Source organism: Sphaeramia orbicularis, chromosome 4 (genome assembly GCF_902148855.1).
Source record: "Sphaeramia orbicularis chromosome 4, fSphaOr1.1, whole genome shotgun sequence".
NCBI classification, from domain to species: domain Eukaryota; kingdom Metazoa; phylum Chordata; class Actinopteri; order Kurtiformes; family Apogonidae; genus Sphaeramia; species Sphaeramia orbicularis.
The window spans coordinates 14,736,594-14,760,946 of record NC_043960.1 but is presented as its reverse complement, the minus strand read 5'-3'; the positions used below and the strand labels follow the sequence as shown (position 1 = coordinate 14,760,946).

General features: G+C 39.7%; 1 protein-coding gene across 1 annotated transcript in view; it reads right to left on the bottom strand.

Annotated features, from left to right (window-relative positions):
* Positions 1-24,353, bottom strand: part of bcar3 (BCAR3 adaptor protein, NSP family member) — a 193,829-nt gene that overhangs the window by 152,397 nt on the left and 17,079 nt on the right. The window contains exon 2 of the mRNA XM_030132041.1: positions 8,518-8,687. Within this exon, the coding sequence (XP_029987901.1) occupies positions 8,518-8,607 (90 nt within the window). The 5' untranslated portion in view covers positions 8,608-8,687. The remainder of the gene's footprint in view (positions 1-8,517; positions 8,688-24,353) is intronic.

The window sequence follows — 24,353 nt, the reverse complement described above, 5'->3', positions numbered from 1 at the left end:
TGCTGACAGAGGTTGAACCTGCAGACCTGTGTACCCTTGAACCTATGCACTACATAGAAGAAACTGACTCATTGTTGTTGCATAAACTTCTGGTATTTGTCATATAATGCACATCCAGTTACGCAAATGTACTGTAACGCATTCAACAATATAATCAGGCATTATTTTTTTGTTGTTGTTGTTGTTTTGCATATCCCATCTGAGGTATATTTGTCATATTTGAGTGGATGCAAGTGTATTTGACATGTTTTCAGCAAAATCGTCATCGGTAGAAATTTACTGTACATGTGCATTAGGAGATCAAGCAATAACTGGTTTCTATCCACTGAAATATTACAGGTTTTTTTTATTTTGGTATGGGGTAAGGAATTGTTTCATTTATAGTATTGCACTGCACTGCAAAACTGAGCTGATCAAGATGAGATTTTGCATTAAATATGACCATTTCAGAGAAGGTCAGAAATAAAGGCCTGCCTGCACTTCCTGCAGCTGGGCCAGTATTGGAGAAAGTAGTTGTAATGTTTTTTTTAAAGCAAATTTGTCAGTTTCATGTTTTAATGGGAGGCAAATGTGCTTGGTTTAAAATATTCCCCTATTATCCCAAAATCTATGCCTATGTGTGTTTATATGACCTTGAGTGAGTTATTTATTTCTACTAAGGCCTTTTTTTTTTCAGTTTTTCAGCTTTATGCATTTTAGTGCCCACTGTAGATGTCTAGATGTCACTGATGATCAAAAACTCAATCCTTTGTTGGAAAACTGTATTCAATTCTATTTATAGAACCCAATATCATAACAAAGTCGTCTCATATGGCTTTACAGAAATTGAGGAATTGATATAAAAAAAAAAAAAAAAAAATACACAATGAAAATAAACTAATAGTCTAGTAATCAGTTAGTAAACAGTCGGAGAAGCAAATGGATTGATGTCCCGGGCATCCCCCATCCTTAGACCCTCCTTCTGGCAAGGTATTAAAGGCTGTCTCTAGATGTTAGTGACACAACAATGAGTGACAGCAAATACCAACATCTGAGTCCTAAGGAAACTACCATGATGATAGAAGTCAAGAACAGTCTGTCAAGATCAGTGGTTCCACAATAAAAGGTTCTGACACAACTCTATCTACTTCCAAGTTTACGTGGAGACGGAAAAAAAAACAAACACTTGTAGCAGATCGCCAACCCTGCTACTTACAGATAGAGCAACTTTATTGAAACTAAACCATGTTTCAGCTTGTGGCCTTCATCTGCGTTATTCATTTCATTTTCATTTATTTGTTTTGAGCAGAAGAAAAAAAAATTTTTTTTGTGTACAAGGAACTAATATCTGAGCAAATACATTAATAAATAAAGGTGATCAAGACAAAATAGCAATTACATGTACATTAGTAATAACAAAATAAATTCAATATGTACTGCTCAAAAAGGAGTGGGAGGAAGAAAATGTATTAAATCCCACCCCCATCTCACATTTATACAACATAACACATTACTTTTGCTTCCTTAACCTTTTCATGTATAGCAGTCACTACAGTGGACAGTTACTCTACAGCTTTAATCTTGTATATTCATGGGTTTTGTTGTTTTAGTTCCATATCAACCAACACAGTGGACACTTATGCATCATTTCATAAACTGCAATTCATACCATTTTTGTAACTTTGCTGTTCTTGGTTGGTTCTTAAGTGGAAATCAATTGTTAATATTTATTTTTTGCATATTATCTCCTTGAAGTGAGTAATAACTAGTATTGGAATATGTTAAAATGTGAGAAAAAATCAGATTCGCTGCATTAAACATGGTTTCATTTCACTGTTTTCATATTACTGTTTGATATTGGGTTTTAAATACATGTTTCTTTGCTTCAAGAATAAAATTCATGGTGTAGCTGAGTGGACATTTTTGTAACTCCATGAAAAACAGGTTGATTTAAAAGAAATATTTAATCACATTGTTTTTTTTTTTTCATGCCTAAAGAGGAATAAAAACACTCAGGAAAAAAAAAAATCTTGATTAAGGTTCTCATAATTCATGCATGAAACAGTTAATGATATAGTAACTTCTGTTTAGAGTCCTAATAATGTAAATAACCAATAGAAAACAGATTAGGAAAACTTAAGTTTATTACACTTAGTATAATTATCTAAATGATAGTCTGCAGAACTAATAATACAGAGTGGGGAAGAAAAATTTACAATGAACATTTAGTTGTTTTTTTCTCAGCAGGCACTACGTCAGTTGTTTTGAAACCAAACATATATTGATGTCATAATCATACCTAACACTATTATCCATACCTTTTCAGAAACTTTTGCCCATATGAGTAATCAGGAAAGCAAACGTCAAAGAGTGTGTGATTTGCTGAATGCACTCGTCACACCAAAGGAGATTTCAAAAATAGTTGGAGTGTCCATAAAGACTGTTTATAATGGAAAGAAGAGAATGACTATGAGCAAAACGATTACGAGAAAGTCTGGAAGTGGAGGAAGCAACAAAAAACGTACCAAAGCTTTTATTAAAGCTCTCAAATCCAAAATCCTAAAGGATCCAACCAAATCCATGAGAAAAACTGCAATTGAACTTGAGGTAGACAACAAGACCGTTAGAAATGCAGTAAAATATGATTTGAAGTTAAAATCTTACACAAGAACACCAAAACACTTGTTGACAACAGCAACAAATCCAACTTTAGCAATTTTTGGGAATCATGTTTATGGCCGCCTTCTAGCCCAGATCTAAACCCTCTGGATTCTGCTATTTGGGGCGTTTTAGAACATACTACCAATAGAACATCACACAGCAATGTCGACTTTCTTCAAGATACTATTAAAGAAGAATGGGAGAAGTTGTCACCCGAATATTTGAGGAACACTTGCGCAAGTTTCAGGAAGCGTGTGAAGGCAGTTATTGAGAAAGAAGGAGGACACATAGAATAAAAACATTTTCTATTATGTACATTTTCTTGCGGCAAATAAATTCTCATGACTTTCAATAAACTAATTGGTCATACACTGTCTTTCAATCCCTGCCTCAAAATATTGTAAATTTTGCTTCCCCACCCTGTACAATATATTTCAACAATAATCACATACTAACAATGGTAAACAACGACAAGCACATACCAACAAAGGTAAGAAAGAGCCAAGGATGGAATGGCCCAGCAGTTAACAATAAGCCCCGCCCTCCCCCATAATGTGACCAGACCATCCATTTGTAAAGTGCTTTAAAACTGTGGATATTTTGGCATTGCTTGTGGTGAAGATCCAGACTGTTCCACAAACAAAAGCTCCTCCTGGTAGTTATCAAAAAAGGCATAACCAGCTGCATTTTAGCGAAATATGGCAAAGAAACAACCAACCCTACCCATCCACATACAAACTGACCAATGGAGCCCCTTGTATTGGGCGTTTGCAGACCACATGCCAAAACATGTTAGTCCAGATTGGTGGTTCCACACAGAAAAAAAAGGCCTATGAGACCACTGGTGACCTAGTGTCTTCTAGAAGTGTGCCGTCTCCTCCCCTAGTTCTCCTCCTGTCATTACAGCATCGGCCTAAAACACACAAACAAGCACACCCTGCCTCGTGTCAACCCCGACTGTACAATTAACACAAATGGCCCCAGAAATAGGACGGCAAAGGGGGCGGCTGCAAAGTCTTTGAACCAGAACTCAACCTTGTACAGTAATGGAACAACACAGAGACAGACACACACTGTGTCATCACCAGACCTTGTTGTTGTGGTTCCTCAACAATACGACCATTCTTTTAGTTTATCACAAACACTGGTCTATTTAGACTACACACACATACAGTAGGGAAATCCATGAATAGTAACACACACACACACACACGCACATAGATAGATACATCACACAATCACATTAGTCTCACACAGTAAGCTTGTTATACTTGCAACTACAACCACATTCACATACCTGAATATTCAAGTAGCCAATGACACACACACACACACACACACACACACAGAGGCAGTGCACACAGACACACACATATAACATATACAGGTCATTATGGTCAACGAGCCAAGACAGGTCAATAATAACATGTTGGTCAGGTAAAGAAGACATTGCATTAGTTCTGTTGATGTTAACAAGATACACACACACACATCCTTTGCCACTGTTTGTGTAGGTGTGTGTAGGTGTGTGTGTGTGTTTGTGTAATCTGACTCCATCTCCATCTATCTTTCTCATCTCCCTGTGAGTTTAACAGCAAACTGACAGGTTTTCTTTGTTCAGATCATGCAGCGCTGAACAACTATATAAACTGTCATACCAGTGCTGAGCAGAGTTGATACAGCAGTTGTGGATGTTGGTTTTGACCGCGTGAATGTTGTTGCAGCAATGAAGGTGTTTGTGAATGAGGAGACAGAGCAGAGCTTCAGGGACGGCCCTCAACATTTAACACCTCACAGCTGAAAGACCCGATACGATTTAAAAGGGGAAGTTCGGGTCTTTTAAAGTGGGGTTGTATGAGGTATCGTACATTCAATCAGACTAAAATATACAGTTAAAGGCAGCCGGTACGCCTCTAATTTGGAGAAGCATAGGAGTTTAGCATTTTCTGGCATTTATTGTATTTTGTATTTGTATTTATTGCTTTATTTGACAGGGAGAGTTACCCAGCAGGGAGGATTTTCATTTGCTGTCCTTGATAAGATGTTGAAAAGAAGCCAAAAAACATATTAAGACGATTTAAAAAAAAAAAAAAAGAAAATGTCAAAAATTATCTAAAACGACAACGGGAAAAATGCATTAAAATGCTGTAACATGTAACAGAATGTAACAGGGTCCAATCTATACTATATATCCCACTATCCATCTGTAACAGCGATTCTCTCACCACATTCAAATCCAGACTCAAAACTCACCTTTTCAGAATAGCCTACCCACTGTAAGTTCTACTCTCCATTTTACATCTTCATTTCAATATATAGTAATTATTCTTTTATCTGTTTATTTTTTTGTATTTTATGGATTGTCTGTTTTATCTTGTAGTGTCCTTGGGTGTCTTGAAAGGCGCTTATAAATAAAATGTATTATTATTATTATTATTATTATTATTATTATTATTATTATTATTATTATTATTATTATTATTATTATTATATGACAATTCTAGTTCTAGTTAAATGCATAAAAATAAAGTATGGCAGTAAAGCAGCAGGAGGAAGGAACAGATGCATCCAATTTTCATCTTTGGATGTTTATGCTGATGAGTAAAAGAACAGTGGGTGTTTATTTCTCTCGGGGGTACTGGTAGTAAATTCCATTCTCTGGATGTTTTTATTGAAAAATCAGATTGGCTAAAAGCAGCTCTTCTTCTCGGAATACTACGGTCTTCTCTTATAGTTCCTCTGGTTATTTGAGCGGTGGATGTTTGTGGAAAAGGAGCAGCGTTACGTAGAATGTAAAAAACAAAGATAGATTTTTTTTGTTTGTTTTTTTAAATATCTTTTTATTTCACAAAAGAAAATCATCCAGATACAGTATAAACTTAGTGACACTGGGTCTTACATTTTGCAATTCTCCTTTGGACAGAAAGTATTTGAGGAAATTTTCCCAGCAGAAAAGTTTGTTTTGAAACATGCGACAGGTATGGAAGCTATTTAGTTTCTAACCCAGGACTGGCTTCAGTGTACATTAATGTGCATAAGTCTTAGGCCGCCTTTAGCTTTGTTGTTTCTGCAGGGTTGAAATAAGCATATATATTTATTTATGATTCTGTTTTACTCTGAAAAAACAAGAAAATACAGGAAATATGTGTAGAGCCTTAAAAGAAACACAAACAACTGTTCATTTAATATGCATATAATAACAGGCAGATTTTAGAGTTGATTTTGCCAGTGACTGTTGTGTTAACCATCACCTTGAATGCCTCAGATGCAGTCACACGGATAAGTTGCTATAGTACGCATAGAAAAAAACACTTGGGCAGTGCTATGCTGAGCTTATCTTTCATGCATTGTGCTAGACAAAAAAAAATCAGGGAGTTTCTTTAGAGCAGCTTTATTTATCAGCTTCGTACTTCAGAGAGCTGTTTGAGCATTTACTTCACTGTCTGAAAACCACAGAGGCATTTGTTTGATCTGCGCAGATTTAAGTTCTAAAATTAATTTAAGTGTTCGGTTTAGATACAGTAACACGCATGTAAAAGTCCATGAGGATTCATTGAAATTAACATGCATTACTTGTCCTTGTCTCTCCTTGTTCTTCTTCTATGTCACTCTCTCCGTCCCTGCCACTTTTACCTAAGCTCTGCTCATTATGCCTTCATTAACACAAATGCATTCTGGGTAAACATTAGCAGGAGGTAATGGCATATTTCATGTCTTATTGGGCAATCAATCAAGTCTCTTAGCCAATGGCTGCGGAAGGTTCAGAATGTGCTTGGTTAATGGCCTGATGTTAAAGAGGCTTCACATCACTGTCCATTCTGTCTAATTGGACCATGATGAAGTTTTATTGGGCTGTTTTGTTTCGGGGTTTTTTTTCAGACTAATGTGGGAAACACTGGCATGCATGACTACTCTTCCATTTGGGCTTACCAGAACAGAAAAAAACCCTCCTCTTTACATTGTGAAGGATCTTTAAAAGTACAGTTGTTGTCATGAGAATTGATTCAAAGTCTGAGAAATGTTGGTTGGAACTGAAAATTAGGATAGTTTAGAATAGGGATGTGCAGTTACAGAATTTTACCAGACACACCGATCTAAAGTTTCACCTCAAGTTTTAGGATCCTGAAGGAGAAGAAAACACTTTTAAAGATTATAATGGTTTCTCTACCTTCCTTTGTTAATCGCCTTTTTTTGCAATTATTATAGCAATATACTGCTGCCTGCAGTGTAATACTGTCCAAATAATGCAGCATAAAGTAACAAGGTTTGTTCTAAACTGCTTTTATACACAGAGGGGAAATAGTTGTGATAACTGTGGATATTGTTTGCATAAACTTTAAAGACCTTTTGTTCCATTTTGTTCCATTTACTTCCAATGCTGCAGAAAAGATGAGTAAAGGAAAAGTACTAAACCCATCAGATTTTCCCTAAAAAGTGCAATTTATTTGTATGTATCAGAGGCGATTTCTCACAGACTGCAAGGGAGGCCCGGCTTCCCCTAAAATTACAAAAATTAAATGGTTAAATATGTTCAGTTGTGTTGACATTTCATTGACTACAAATGTGCACGTTCATCTCAAAGATGAGTTCGTTCAGAATCAGCTTTATCACAAATCAACAGACGCGATGTTGGTCACTTCTCATACATTCCCGTTGCGCTGTTTTCTCATACATCTCTGCTCAGTGCATTTGTCCGTAGACTGCAGGCGTCTCTGGGCTTCAATGGGACTGAGTGGAACAGTTTTTTTCATTGTCTCAAAACTGGACGGTAATTGGATAAATGCCATGATGTTGTCCCGCCCCCGGACACCGGGCATCTCTGAGGGTGAATGGGGCTGTGGGCGAAGCTCGGCCGGGCTGGACGCCAGAATCCCACATGCTGATTGGAGGATCAGTCGAAAGGCTGAATCCTGTTTGATAGACAGCTGTTTTCAGATCTCCTCCTTCACTGACACAGTTCAGTTTAATACCGTCGCACATTCTGCTGTGAAATTAAGAGAGAGAAACCACTACGAAATTACTCGTTCATTTCTTGCACTGTAAATAAAACACACTCATTGTACTTCCTTGTTTCAATTTAACATAATTTCAGCGTTTTCTTGTTTCAGTGACATAATTTAATCATTTCTTGTTTGAGTTTAATATTGTTTTGTAGATAGTTAAACCAATCAAACTGTCGGCTAGGTCAGAGTGAAAGGAGCATCTCTAGTTTATAAAGGCTGAAGTCTTACACCCACAACACAATGGGCCAAGGCAATCTAAGCAGCCCAGCTCTGCTGGTCATTGAGAGGACACTGGTCCAGTCCCTGGAAAAGACACGTACTTGGTACGATAAGGTCACTGACCATTTTCTTAAGAAGGAACGGAGGGCCGAATATATGTGTAAATAACTTGAAATTTTATTTTTATTTTATTTTATTTTTTTTTTTATGTAAGCCGACAATGAGCTTCCCCTGTCTGAAAAACAAGCAGCCGCCGCTGGTATGTATGGATGTATGTATCTATTATGTACATATGGATGGATGGATATAAAGGGGTTGGACAAAATAATGGAAACAGCTTCTATGATGCCACAATGTTAGGTGTTTCCATTATTTTGTCCAACCCCTGTATGTATGTATGTATGTATGTATGCATGTATGTATCTATTATGTATGTATGTATGGATGGATGGACGGACGGACAGATGTTCTATTTCAGGTAAATCCCTGGACTTGAACTCCTTAAATCTGAGTAAAAGTGGACAATATATGCAGTTACTTAATATATCTGGCACCTAATTTTGTGGCCACTTGAGACTGACCCCCTAGGAAAAAATTTAAACACACCAAAACATATGAGTGTATGGCTTCTATGTTTCCGTGCTGTGTGTGTTACCTCTACGCCGTCGTACTCCTGCTCCAGTGCTGTGCAGTACTGCGGCAGTCCCAGCTGACTCAGCCATCGGGAGATGGACTGGTGCTTCATGGTGACACAAACAACCACAGGTGTGTGAACACGTGGTAAAAAAGTCCCACCCACACTTTCACCTCCTCTTCACGGGAAACCTAAAAAATAAAGAAAGAATCTGATGAGTGGTGAAACCACAAAAGCCAATGAAAAAACTGTAAAACTGATGGTATCACACTGTGGAAAATCAACAAAGGAAACATCAAAAGAAGAAACAGTACCAAAGTTGTACGTGTAAGTTATTTATTACAAGAAAGGTTTGTTATAACTGTGTAACAGCACAAGATGAAGAAAAAATAAGAACCAGCTGAATTATTGACAGTGTTTTTCATTGGCTGACGAGCTGTGACACTGTGTTCTCACTGGCTGGCGATCTGTGACGCGTCGTCAACGTGTTATAAACGTGTAATAAACACGTTCTTGACAACGCTGCGCTCTCACTGGCTGGCGTTCTGTGACGTGTCGTCAACGTGTTATAAATGTGTTATAAACGTGTAATAAACGCGTTATTGAAAACGCTGCGCTCTCACTGGCTGGCGTTCTGTGACGCGTCGTCAACATGTTATAAACGTGTAATAAACGTGTTATTGACAATGCTGCGCTCTCACTGGCTGGCGTTCTGTGACGTGTCGTCAACGTGTTATAAACGTGTTATAAACGCGTAATAAACGCGTTATTGACAACGCTGCGCTCTCACTGGCTGGCGTTCTGTGACGCGTCGTCAACGTGTTATAAACGTGTTATAAACGTGTAATAAACGCGTTATTGAAAACGCTGCGCTCTCACTGGCTGGCGTTCTGTGACGCGTCGTCAACGTGTTATAAACGTGTTATAAACGTGTATTAAACGTGTAATAAACGCGTTCTTGACAACGCTGCGCTCTCACTGGCTGGCGTTCTGTGACGTGTCGTCAACGTGTTATAAACGTGTAATAAACGCGTTATTGAAAACGCTGTGCTCTCACTGGCTGGCGTTCTGTGACGTGTCGTCAACGTGTTATAAACGTGTTATAAACGTGTAATAAACGCGTTATTGAAAACGCTGCGCTCTCACTGGCTGGCGTTCTGTGACGCGTCGTCAACATGTTATAAACGTGTAATAAACGCGTTATTGAAAACGCTGCGCTCTCACTGGCTGGCGTTCTGTGACGCGTCGTCAACGTGTTATAAACGTGTAATAAACACGTTCTTGACAACGCTGCGCTCTCACTGGCTGGCGTTCTGTGACGTGTCGTCAACGTGTTATAAACGTGTTATAAACGTGTAATAAACGCGTTATTGAAAACGCTGCGCTCTCACTGGCTGGCGTTCTGTGACGCGTCGTCAACGTGTTATAAACGTGTAATAAACGTGTTATTGACAATGCTGCGCTCTCACTGGCTGGCGTTCTGTGACGTGTCGTCAACGTGTTATAAACGTGTTATAAACGCGTAATAAACGCGTTATTGACAACGCTGCGCTCTCACTGGCTGGCGTTCTGTGACGCGTCGTCAACGTGTTATAAACGTGTTATAAACGTGTAATAAACGCGTTATTGAAAACGCTGCGCTCTCACTGGCTGGCGTTCTGTGACGCGTCGTCAACGTGTTATAAACGTGTTATAAACGTGTATTAAACGTGTAATAAACGCGTTCTTGACAACGCTGCGCTCTCACTGGCTGGCGTTCTGTGACGTGTCGTCAACGTGTTATAAACGTGTAATAAACGCGTTATTGAAAACGCTGCGCTCTCACTGGCTGGCGTTCTGTGACGTGTCGTCAACGTGTTATAAACGTGTTATAAACGTGTAATAAACGCGTTATTGAAAACGCTGCGCTCTCACTGGCTGGCGTTCTGTGACGCGTCGTCAACGTGTTATAAACGTGTAATAAACGTGTTATTGACAATGCTGCGCTCTCACTGGCTGGCGTTCTGTGACGTGTCGTCAACGTGTTATAAACGTGTTATAAACGCGTAATAAACGCGTTATTGACAACGCTGCGCTCTCACTGGCTGGCGTTCTGTGACGCGTCGTCAACGTGTTATAAACGTGTAATAAACACGTTCTTGACAACGCTGCACTCTCACTGGCTGGCGTTCTGTGACGTGTCGTCAACGTGTTATAAACGTGTTATAAACGTGTAATAAACGCGTTATTGAAAACGCTGCGCTCTCACTGGCTGGCGTTCTGTGACGCGTCGTCAACGTGTTATAAACGTGTAATAAACGTGTTATTGACAATGCTGCGCTCTCACTGGCTGGCGTTCTGTGACGTGTCGTCAACGTGTTATAAACGTGTTATAAACGCGTAATAAACGCGTTATTGACAACGCTGCGCTCTCACTGGCTGGCGTTCTGTGATGCGTCATCAACGTGTTATAAACGTGTTATAAACGTGTAATAAACGCGTTATTGAAAACGCTGTGGTCTCACTGGCTGGCGTTCTGTGACGCGTCATCAACGTGTTATAAACGTGTATTAAACGTGTAATAAACGCGTTCTTGACAACGCTGCGCTCTCACTGGCTGGCGTTCTGTGACGCGTCGTCAACGTGTTATAAACGTGTAATAAACGCGTTATTGAAAACGCTGCGCTCTCACTGGCTGGCATTCTGTGACGCGTCATCAACGTGTTATAAACGTGTAATAAACGTGTAATAAACGCGTTCTTGACAACGCTGCGCTCTCACTGGCTGGCGTTCTGTGACGCGTCGTCAACGTGTTATAAACGTGTAATAAACGCGTTACTGAAAACGCTGCGCTCTCACTGGCTGGCGTTCTGTGACGTGCCGTCAACGTGTTATAAACGTGTTATAAACGTGTAATAAACGCGTTATTGAAAACGCTGCGCTCTCACTGGCTGGCGTTCTGTGACGCGTCGTCAACGTGTTATAAACGTGTTATAAACGTGTATTAAATGTGTAATAAACGCGTTCTTGACAACGCTGCGCTCTCACTGGCTGGCGTTCTGTGACGCGTCGTCAACGTGTTATAAACGTGTAATAAACGCGTTATTGAAAACGCTGCGCTCTCACTGGCTGGCGTTCTGTGACGCGTCATCAACGTGTTATAAACGTGTAATAAACGTGTAATAAACGCGTTCTTGACAACGCTGCGCTCTCACTGGCTGGCGTTCTGTGACGCGTCGTCAACGTGTTATAAACGTGTAATAAACGCGTTCTTGAAAACGCTGCGCTCTCACTGGCTGGCGTTCTGTGACGTGTCGTCAACGTGTTATAAACATGTAATAAACGCGTTCTTGACAATGCTGCGCTCTCACTGGCTGAAGTTCTGTGACGCGTCGTCAACGTGTTATAAACGTGTAATAAACGTGTAATAAATGCGTTCTTGACAACGCTGCGCTCTCACTGGCTGGCGTTCTGTGACGCGTCGTCAACGTGTTATAAACGTGTAATAAACGCGTTACTGAAAACGCTGCGCTCTCACTGGCTGGCGTTCTGTGACGCGTCGTCAACGTGTTATAAACGTGTAATAAACGCGTTATTGACAATGCTGCGCTCTCACTGGCTGGCGTTCTGTGACGTGCCGTCAACGTGTTATAAACGTGTTATAAACGTGTAATAAACGCGTTATTGAAAACGCTGCGCTCTCACTGGCTGGCGTTCTGTGACGCGTCGTCAACGTGTTATAAACGTGTTATAAACGTGTATTAAACGTGTAATAAACGCGTTCTTGACAACGCTGCGCTCTCACTGGCTGGCGTTCTGTGACGCGTCGTCAACGTGTTATAAACGTGTAATAAACGCGTTATTGAAAACGCTGCGCTCTCACTGGCTGGCATTCTGTGACGCGTCATCAACGTGTTATAAACGTGTAATAAACGTGTAATAAACGCGTTCTTGACAACGCTGCGCTCTCACTGGCTGGCGTTCTGTGACGCGTCGTCAACGTGTTATAAACATGTAATAAACGCGTTACTGAAAACGCTGCGCTCTCACTGGCTGGCGTTCTGTGACGTGCCGTCAACGTGTTATAAACGTGTTATAAACGTGTAATAAACGCGTTATTGAAAACGCTGCGCTCTCACTGGCTGGCGTTCTGTGACACGTCGTCAACGTGTTATAAACGTGTTATAAACGTGTATTAAATGTGTAATAAACGCGTTCTTGACAACGCTGCGCTCTCACTGGCTGGCGTTCTGTGACGCGTCGTCAACGTGTTTTAAACGTGTTATAAACGTGTAATAAACGCGTTCTTGACAATGCTGCGCTCTCACTGGCTGGCGTTCTGTGACACGTCGTCAACGTGTTATAAACGTGTAATAAATGCGTTATTGAAAACACTGCGCTCTCACTGGCTGGCGTTCTGTGACGCGTCGTCAACGTGTTATAAACGTGTAATAAACGCGTTATTGACAACGCTGCGCTCTCACTAGCTGGCGTTCTTTGACGCGTTGTCAACGTGTTATAAACGCGTAATAAACGCGTTATTGACAACGCTGCGCTCTCACTGGCTGGCGTTCTGTGACGCGTTGTCAACGTGTTATAAACGTGTAATAAACGCGTTATTGACAACGCTGCGCTCTCACTGGCTGGCGTTCTGTGACGCGTTGTCAACGTGTTATAAACGTGTAATAAACGCGTTATTGACAACGCTGTGCTCTCACTGGCTGGTGTTCTGTGACGCGTCCTCAACGTGTTATAAACGTGTAATAAACGCGTTATTGACAACGCTGTGCTCTCACTAGCTGGCGTTCTGTGACGCGTCGTCAACGTGTTATAAACGTGTAATAAACGTGTTATTGACAACGCTGCGCTCTCACTGGCTGGCGTTCTGTGACACGTCGTCAACGTGTTATAAACATGTAATAAACGCGTTATTGACAACGCTGTGCTCTCACTAGCTGGCGTTCTGTGACGCGTCGTCAACGTGTTATAAACGTGTAATAAACGCGTTATTGACAACGCTGCGCTCTCACTAGCTGGCGTTCTTTGACGTGTCGTCAACGTGTTATAAACGTGTAATAAACGCATTATTGACAACGCTGCGCTCTCACTCACTTGCGTTCTGTGACGCCTCGTCAACGTGTTATAAACGTGTAATAAACGTGTTATTGAAAACGCTGCGCTCTCACTGGCTGGCGTTCTTTGACGCGCCGTCAACGTGTTATAAAAACGTTATCGACAACGCTGCGCTCTCACTGGCTGGCGTTCTTTGACGCGTCGTGAACGTGTTATAAACGTATAAGAAACGCGTAATAAACGCGTTATTGACAACGCTGCGCTCTCACTGGCTGGCGTTCTGTGACGCGCCGTCAATGTGTTATAAACGTGTAATAAACACGTTATTAACAATGCGCTCTCACTGGCTGGCATTCTGTTACGCGTCGTTATCGTGTTAAAAACGTGTAATAAACGCGTTATTGACAACGCTGTGCTCTCACTCGCTTGCGTTCTGTGACGCCTCATCAATGTGTTATAAACGTGTAATAAACGCGTTATTGACAACGCTGCGCTCTCACTGGCTGGCGTTCTTTGACGCACCGTCAACGTGTTATAAACATGTAATAAACGCGTTATTGACAACGCTGTGCTCTCACTAGCTGGCGTTCTGTGACGCGTCGTCAACGTGTTATAAACGTGTAATAAACGTGTTATTGACAACGCTGCACTGGCTGGCGTTCTTTGACACGTCGTCAACGTGTTATAAACGTGTAATAAACGCATTATTGACAACGCTGTGCTCTCACTCGCTTGCGTTCTGTGACGCCTCATCAATGTGTTATAAACGTGTAATAAACGCGTTATTGACAACGCTGCGCTCTCACTGGCTGGCGTTCTGTGACACGTCATCAACGTGTTATAAACATGTAATAAACGCGTTATTGACAACGCTGCACTGGCTGGCGTTCTTTGACACGTCGTGAACGTGTTTTAAACGTATAATAAACGCGTAATAAACACGTTACTGACAACGCTGCGCTCTCACTGGCTGGCGTTCTTTGACGCGCCGTCAACGTGTTATAAACATGTAATAAACGCGTTATTGACAACGCTGTGCTCTCACTAGCTGGCGTTCTGTGACGCGTCGTCAACGTGTTATAAACGTGTAATAAACGCGTTATTGACAACGCTGCGCTCTCACTGGCTGGCGTTCTGTGACACGTCGTCAACGTGTTATAAACATGTAATAAACGCGTTATTGACAACGCTGTGCTCTCACTAGCTGGCGTTCTGTGACGCGTCGTCAACGTGTTATAAACGTGTAATAAACGCGTTATTGACAACGCTGCGCTCTCACTCGCTTGCGTTCTGTGACGCCTCGTCAACGTGTTATAAACGTGTAATAAACGTGTTATTGACAACGCTGCGCTCTCACTGGCTGGCGTTCTTTGACGCGCCGTCAACGTGTTATAAAAACGTTATCGACAACGCTGCGCTCTCACTGGCTGGCGTTCTTTGTCGCGTCGTGAACGTGTTATAAACGTATAAGAAACGCGTAATAAACGCGTTATTGACAACGCTGCGCTCTCACTGGCTGGCGTTCTGTGACGCGCCGTCAACGTGTTATAAACGTGTAATAAACACGTTATTGACAATGCGCTCTCACTGGCTGGCATTCTGTTACGCGTCGTTATCGTGTTAAAAACGTGTAATAAACGTGTTATTGACAACGCTGTGCTCTCACTCGCTTGCGTTCTGTGACGCCTCATCAATGTGTTATAAACGTGTAATAAACGCGTTATTGACAACGCTGCGCTCTCACTGGCTGGCGTTCTGTGACACGTCGTCAACGTGTTATAAACATGTAATAAACGCGTTATTGACAACGCTGCACTGGCTGGCGTTCTTTGACACGTCGTGAACGTGTTTTAAACGTATAATAAACGCGTAATAAACACGTTATTGACAACGCTGCGCTCTCACTGGCTGGCGTTCTTTGACGCGCCATCAACGTGTTATAAACATGTAATAAACGCGTTATTGACAACGCTGCGCTCTCACTAGCTGGCGTTCTTTGACGCGTCGTCAACGTGTTATAAACGTGTAATAAACGCATTATTGACAACGCTGTGCTCTCACTCGCTTGCGTTCTGTGACGCCTCGTCAACGTGTTATAAACGTGTAATAAACGTGTTATTGACAACGCTGCGCTCTCACTGGCTGGCGTTCTGTGACGCGTCGTCAACGTGTTATAAACGTGTAATAAACGCGTTATTGACAACGCTGCGCTCTCACTAGCTGGCGTTCTTTGACGCGTCGTCAACGTGTTATAAACGTGTAATAAACGCATTATTGACAACGCTGTGCTCTCACTCGCTTGCGTTCTGTGACGCCTCGTCAACGTGTTATAAACGTGTAATAAACGCGTTATTAACAACGCTGCGCTCTCACTGGCTGGCGTTCTGTGACACGTCGTCAACGTGTTATAAACGTGTTATAAATGTGTAATAAACGCGTTATTGACAACACTGCGCTCTCACTAGCTGGCGTTCTTTCACGCTGCGCTCTCATTGGCTGACATTCCATGATGCTGCTCTCTCATTTGCTGGCATTCTGTGACGCTGCTCTCTCATTGGCTGGCGTTCTGTGACGCTGCTCTCTCATTGGCTTGCCTTCTCTGACGCTGCTCTCTCATTGGCTTGCGTTCTCTGACACTGCTCTCTCATTGGCTGGCGTTCTGTGACGCTGCTCTCTCATTGGCTTGCGTTCTCTGATGCTGCTCTCTCATTGGCTGGCATTCTGTGACGCTACTCTCTCATTGGCTGACGTTCTGTGACGCTGCGCCCTCATTGGCTGGCGTTCTTTGACACTGCTCTCTCATTGGCTGACGTTCTATGACGCTGCGCCCTCATTGGCTGACGTTCTGTGACGCTGCGCCCTCATTGGCAGGCGTTCTTTGACACTGCTCTCTCATTGGCTGATGTTCTGTGATGCTGTGCTCTCATTGGCTGATGTTCTGTGATGCTCCGCTCTCACTGGCTGATGTTCTGTTTGTTTTTGTGTAACAACCCAGACTACTTCCATCACATCTATAGTGTCCTTAACTGATATTTTAAAAACAAATAAGATAAGTAGATTGGTTATTTCCACTGAATTTGAAAAAGGTTTTCCTTTCTATTGCACCATATTATTACATCTTCCTTTTGCTGTTTGTGCTTCTGTAAAACCATGTGCTTTTCATTCAAAGGCTGTTTTACAGATAAGTCTATATCAGTCTAATGTCTACTGTCTCCTACACCTCTGGGTGATGAGTCTCAATATAAAAGTGATACTGAGACTAAGAGTCGAACACCTTATCGTGGAACATTAAACAGACCATTCAGCATGTACTGGATACTGTATGTACTGATTTCACTTCAACACCCCTGCTGATTACTCCAGCAAATCATGGCAGTGACAGGCTGTAACTGAGGCAACACACACCGGATATAAACACAAGGTGATAAAATGTATAAATTATAACATTGACATGTAGAGTAGAGATAAATCCTGGAGAGAATCTACAGAGGAGGTAGGAGAAATCTGTGGAGTGAAATCTGGCTCTGTTTAGAAAAAGTGTGGTAGTGTCATGAGTTTGAAAGAAAACTGTCTACAGTATGTTACATATATGCTACTAAAAAAAAAAACATACACCAAATGACTAAAATCCTTAAAAACAAAATTGAAATTATCTCACACACTCACTTTCCTTCATTCCTTAATTTCATTGAACATATCACAATGATCAGGAGCATTTTGTGCAACAACAATGCGAACCTCAAATCAGAAATAGCTGGAGCCGTAAAATGTTTAAATTCATCTCAGTTTTAGTTTCAGTGCAGACACTATTAAGACCTGATACTTAATGTACTGTCTGCTCAAAAAAATTGGGACTTGAGGTAAACACTTGTTAAATGATTTGATTCAAACAGCTGATTTCAGGTGATTATGATCTTAATTTGGCAAAAATAAAAACAGTATCCAGGAAGAAAGATATAAGATGAAAGGATCGCCAATTTGTCCACAAATATGTGAGAATGTCATTCAAAACGATTAAAAATAATGTTACATCAAAAAAGATGAAAAAAACTTAAAGAATGTGGACAAATTCATAACGGTGTGAAACTGAACAAGCTGAGATGCTGAGCCTAAGATAAACATCCACAACCTACAATCACCAATGGCACTCCATGAAGAACCATGGTTTACCTATAAGTGACCTACAGGCAAAGTAATTATCATTTAAGGGGAACTGAAATCTACAAGAAAATTAAGTGTAGAACAAACATACAAAGCCAGTGTATCTCTGTCAGAGGGGTACATCTGTAGAATAATCTGGAGCAAAACTTAAAAATGTCTTCTTCAATCTGCGCATTTAAAAGGATGTATAAATCCACTATAATAACAAAATATAGAACATTATAGAAGTATGCATAAAATAAGATATTATAGCTAATTGGTTATCATGATAAGAAGATATTATCATATTTATTGATCATTGTATTTGGAGTAAATATTTAAAGTGCATATAAATATTATAGTTACCTCCGCCAAGGAGGTTATGTTTTTGCCAGGGTTTGTTTGTTTGTTTGTTTGTTTGTCTGTCCGTTAGTGTGCAACATAACTCAAAAAGTTAAGGACAGATTTGGATGAAATTTTCAGGGTTTGTTGGAAATGGGATAAGGAAGAAATGATTAAATTTTGGTGGTGATCGGGGGTGGGGGGGCCCATGGGGGGAGCCACTGATCAGCCTTGGCGGAGGTCTGCGCTCTCCGAGTGCTTCTAGTTTATATTAAAAACGGTTGATTATTGCAAATCTGTATATGAGGTGACTAAAAAAAGTGTATATGAATGGTTTTTATGGATGTTTTGTGTTATTGTAAAAAATATACAGAGGAAAATGTGTGTTAACAAAGCAAAGGAAGTGGATCTAGTTACCTCCGCCAAGGAGGTTATGTTTTTGCCAGGGTTTGTTTGTTTGTTTGTCTGTTTGTTTGTTTGTTTGTTTGTCTGTCCGTTAGTGTGCAACATAACTCAAAAAGTTATGGACAGATTTGGATGAAATTTTCAGGGTTTGTTGGAAATAGGATAAGGAAGAAATGATTAAATTTTGGTGGCGATCGGGGGTGGGGGGGCCCACGGGGGGGGCCACTGATCAGCCTTGGTGGAGGTCTGCGCTCTCCGAGTGCTTCTAGTTTGATTATTAGTCTGTAAAAAGGGGGTGGGAGTCAATAAGTTAAACTTCTTCCCACTCCTTTTCAAGCACAAAAAATGTTTATTTATTTATTTGTTTGTTTTGACCATGTTGTATGATTCTTTGTTATCTGATGATTCTATGTGCTCGAAATAAACTACTACTACTACTACTACCACTACTACTACAGGGGCTCTAGATGATCCACAAATGAAACTTTGCAAAACTTTATTCCTGTCATTATCCAATCACAATCTCACAAACTCCATGTCAGCCAATTACATACAAGTCGAACTCTTGACCTGACGAACTCTGTCTGTTTCATGGCTGTTTTGCAACCATCTTCCATCTCTTCACCACCCACTTCTACTTTCTAATCACAGTTTAAAACCCAATCCCAATTCACCCTTCGGACCCTCCCCCTGACCCCTCCATTTTGCACGTTCACGTGAAGGGGTAGGGGTGTCTCAATTCCTGATAAATCAGAGGGGAAGGGCTAAGGGGGAGGACTCTTGTTTATTTCCTGGAAGAATTAACCCTTTCATGCATGAATTATGAGAACCTTAATCAAGATTTTTTTTTTTTTCCTGAGTGTTTTTATTCCTCTTTAGGCTTGAAGAAAACAATGTGATTGAAAATTTTCTTATGAACCTTTTTTTTTTTTTTTCTGAGTTCCACTCAGCTGGACACCATGTGTTTAATTTTTGAAGCAAAGAAATATATATTTACTGATATACTGTGTGAAAACTATGAAATAAAAACATTTTTAATGCTGCTAATCTGATGTTTTCTCACATTTTAACATACTCTAATACTAGTCAGTACTCACTTCATGGAGATATGCAAAAAAAACCAAAAACAACTAATTGCAGCCTAATAACAATAACAAGCAACCAATTTACACTCAAACATGTTAGTGCAGATCAGGTTTATCAAGAACAGCAAAGTTACAGTAATGGTAAGAATTGCAGTGTATTATGGGATGGTGCATAAGCGTCCACTTTTTTGGCTGATGTGGAACTAAAACAACAAACCCATGAATATACAGGAGAACAGCTGTAGAATAACTGTCCACTTTTTTAGATTTTTTTTTTTAATTTTTTATAGAAAATAAAATAAATAAAATTAAAAATTAAAATTAATTAATTAATTTAAAAAAAAAAAAAAAAAAAAAAAAAAAAAAAAGCTATCCACTGTAGTGACCACTTTGTATGAAAGGGATAAATTACACCAGAAATATGCACAAATACTAAACACATTTTTATTTGATCACAACAGGCTCTAATGCTATATCACAAAATTTCCCTCTGTTAAAACTTAAATTATGTTTTACAGACATTACAGTTGAAGATCCTGCTCAAATGTTCATTTTCTATTTGTTCATAACTAACATCATAACATTATTTTTGTGCAATCCCAGCAAAGGAACTAACATCTGCCTCTCTCAGACAGTAAAAAGGGCTTTTAGGAGGCTTCAAATAACCATTATTTAATAAAACAGTGTTAAATAAGAATAAATAAGAATAAATACGATATAAACAATAAAGAAAAACAAAAATGAACCTCTACCATATCTGCATTTGAATAAATACCTAAAAATGTCAAAATAGTATCATGAAATGAAATATTGCGATATATTGCAGAACCCCTACTGGCAAGATGGAGGTAAACAGCAAAAAAGTGGAGCAGTGCGATGAAAGAAACACACAAATGTATGCATTTTTGTAAACAACTTAATCATTTGATCGACTGTTTAATGCCGTTCCAGTATTATAGATCGCACTTCTGTGGTTTGCTATTGATAGCCGCAAAAAGATGCACAAAGCCCATGCAACAGAGACAGTTAAGAGCTGCTGACAGCATGGGGAATTATTTTGGAAGCAAAGTTGTCGCATCTGTTTATAGCGACATCGATGACCGCTGATGATGTGATGTCTCAAAGGGTTGTCTCATTTCATAGGGGAATGTTTCAACCCCTAGCCCTTGCAACTACAGTGCCAAGTGCAAGAGCCAAGGGGTAGGGGTAAGGGGGAGGGCCTAACTAAGTCTCTTAAGGCAGGGGTGTCAAAGTCATCTTGGTTCAGGGGCCATATTCAGCCCAATTTGAACTCAAGCGGGCCAGACCAGTAAAATAATCACTTAATAACCTATAAATAATGACAAATCCAAGTTTTTCTTTTTGTTTTAGTACAAAAAAACCCAATTAAATTATGAAAATATTTACATTTTACAAAAAAGATGTGAAAAACATGAAAAAACAGAAATTTCATTAGAATTTTTTTTTTTTAATCATTCATTCCGATCTAAATGACTGGAAAGGAGCAGGATGAAGAAAACTTTTAATACCTGCCCCTTTCTTGAAACATCTGCTTACATCAGATATGTTGCCATTACAATTATTACAGTAAACAGTTTACCTGATAGTCAATGCAAATAATATATATCCAACATCCATAAGTTGAATTATGTCATTACATGCTTTTATAAAGCTTCTCTATTCTTTCCCTATACAACCTCTTAAACTGAAAAATATTTGTACAGCTCTTCTCTTCCACTGCCAAAGAATTCCACATTCTGACACCCACAACAGAAATACACATTTTCTTCACATTAGTCCAAACCCTTTGCTGTTTAAAATTAAACCTCCTTCTATGTTCTTCATCCTGTGATACTAAAACAAAAAATCTCTGCAAGTTTGCAGGCAAAAGTCCGTTTCTTGCTCTAAACACAATCAGCAATGTCCTTAATTCAACCAACTCTTTAAACTTAAACAATCCTGATTTAATAAACAACTCATTTGTATGTTCCCTGAAATTAACATTATACATGATTCTTATTGCTCTTTTCTGTAATAAAAACAATGGTTCTGTGTTAAAAATTAGTGCAATTTTAACAATATTATGCCTTGACTTATTATTTATACATGTACATTACACACAACGTTACATAAACATTTGGTAAGAGGCCGAATATTGTTAAAATTTTGGCGTTTGGAACTAAAATTTGAACAATGTCTATAATATTACATCACTTATTATTGACACAACTACAGATCACAGTGGATCCATAAATGCACAAAACATTTAGTAACAGGCAGAATATTGTTAAAATTGCACATTTTAGGTTGTTCATCTTTGTTTTTATTTATGTATTTATTTGTATTTTATTGTGAAAGAATAGCTTTGTAAATTTTAATATTTTCACAGCTTAATGTTATTATTTTCACTTAATTTTTTCCACATTTTTTCACAAAGAAACTTTGTAGTTGTCATTAATTATGGGTTTATTGTGTTGTTATTTTTACTGCAGATCACATTGGTCTGTATGTGGAACCTGAACCAAAAAGATTTTGACAACCTTGACTGTTCAGGTTAATTTTTGCACTTTCATCCCACGGGCCGGAATAGAACCTTTGGCAGGCCAGATTTGGCCCCCAGGCCGCATGTTTGACACCTGTGTCTTAAGGTATCAGTTCCATCTATCCCCATCACCACCATCAGTGTTTCAGTTAAGACAGTTTTGTTCATAACTCCTACTACATATGGTCATGGTGATCTACCAGCCAGGGTCTCAGCACCAGAATCTGTTATTCATGACGTTTTACTAAACAACCTCTGCACATTTCATCCCTGTCTTCTTCAATTCTACTTTACGTCTTTCTTGATAGAAATGTCGGTTGATATTAAGTATCCAGAAAACAAAAAATGGACGTCTAAAATTTAGGGGTTTTCGTGACAGCTGCATAAATTGCAAACCTCAGAACTAAAAGCATCTGAATTAACTTGGTTTGTTCCCGAGCTGTTCAATGAAAAACCAGTTTCTATCGATGAACACGATGATGATGTATTGCTGTATTTATCTGAGCTCCTCAGATGTCAGCTACTATTACTGGCTGTTGACAGTGTTTCCATTGAGGGCTGTGCTATGGAGATGACAGAGCTTATTACCGTTCATCCTTGTGCGCGGTGACATGTCATTGCCGAGGAGAAAAACCTCGTCAGGCAAAGAGGCGGTGACTGAGCACGTGCAGTGACCCAGCCACCCCCACCTACAACCCCACCCAATCACATTAAGTGATGTCACAGAGATGTACACGACCACTGAATGTCATCCAGGTTGGTCGACCACAAAACGGCCAACCACTCTCAAGGATCCATCGGGCTATTATAGTGCATGCACATATACACACACACACACACACACACACACACTCCCTCAACCATCGTATCAGTGTAATCTATGAGTGTGTCATCATGTAGATTAGAGGTAGAGGAGTCTTTCATACAGTATATGGACTCCTGTCACAGTCTAACACCATTTCCACTTTAACCCAATGAAGGAATGGAGGTCATTTAGGAGAATGAATGACCTCCTGAAGTCAGTTTATACAGTTAACCCACACAAGGTCTGATCCTCTGCACAACGCCAATGTCACTATGTTAAACAATTACGACTGTTTTTACTCACTCTAGATTTGGTTTTGTTTATAAAGTGGTTTACTGTAAATGTTGTAACCTTTTTCCTACAGACATCAGGTTCATGTACACCACAGAGCTATAATACTGTTGTATCCCACATGTGCTTGATTCTATAATTCCTATTTTTTATTTTTCTTAACAGATATTTTCTTCCTTTCTTCCACACAATCTTTTGCTTTACAAAATGTCTACGTCACAATGTAAAAACAACTACAAAACAGGACAAACGCTCCGACAATCCATTGATTCTTCCAAATTTAACAGCACACACTGCATACAATAAGGACACAGTAGATGCAGAGGCTTTAATCCAGTGTTTTTCAACCGTGGGGTCGCCAGAAATTTCTAGTAATTGATAAAAGGAAAAAAAACCTTACTGATGACAAACTGTGGTTGTGAAACTGAAGCACTGTGGTACTGTTTATCTGTCAAATGTTCATTGTGGTTGGTTTCAGGTGCTGCAGCTCTTTCATAATTCATAGTTTGAGTTATTGTTTGTTCAGTATAAATTGTCAGCCTTGTAAATCCAAGCGGGACTGACTGTACATATCCTGACCAAGGAAAATAAAATTCTCCCTTTGTGCAGTAATCTACACCTGGCTTTTCTGCCTCTGTCCATAATAATATACATTAAGTATAAGTATAGATATGTTTACACTAGGAAGCTTATTATTGTTATTAATTATGTAAGGTGGAGGGGTGGGAGTTTATTAGTTATGCTTCTTCTCACTCCTTTTCGAATATGTATTGTATATCTTATGTTTAAAAGTTTTGTTTGTTTATTTTTCTCCTTTTTTGACATTCATATTTGAAATAAATACATCAATCAGTACATTATATAGTCTAAATGTCATCTAAAATTAACGTTTATTTGCAACATAGTATAGCAAACTATTACATGATCAAAAACATTAATTTTAGCTAAAACATGTCTCCGTTTTGAATGTCTGGGGTCACCAGAAATTTGTGATGTTAAAATGGGGTCACGAGCTAAAAAAGGTTGGGAACTACTGCTTTAATCTGACATGAAGGTGAGCAGCAACGACAAGTTAAATTACGAACTGAAGTTTTCTAAAGCATTGGTTCTGGTTGTCAAAATGTGTTCTTTACATAATGTGGATTTGTCCATACTGCTGGTCCGGTCTGTATCCCAAAGGTATCCGTGCTGACAT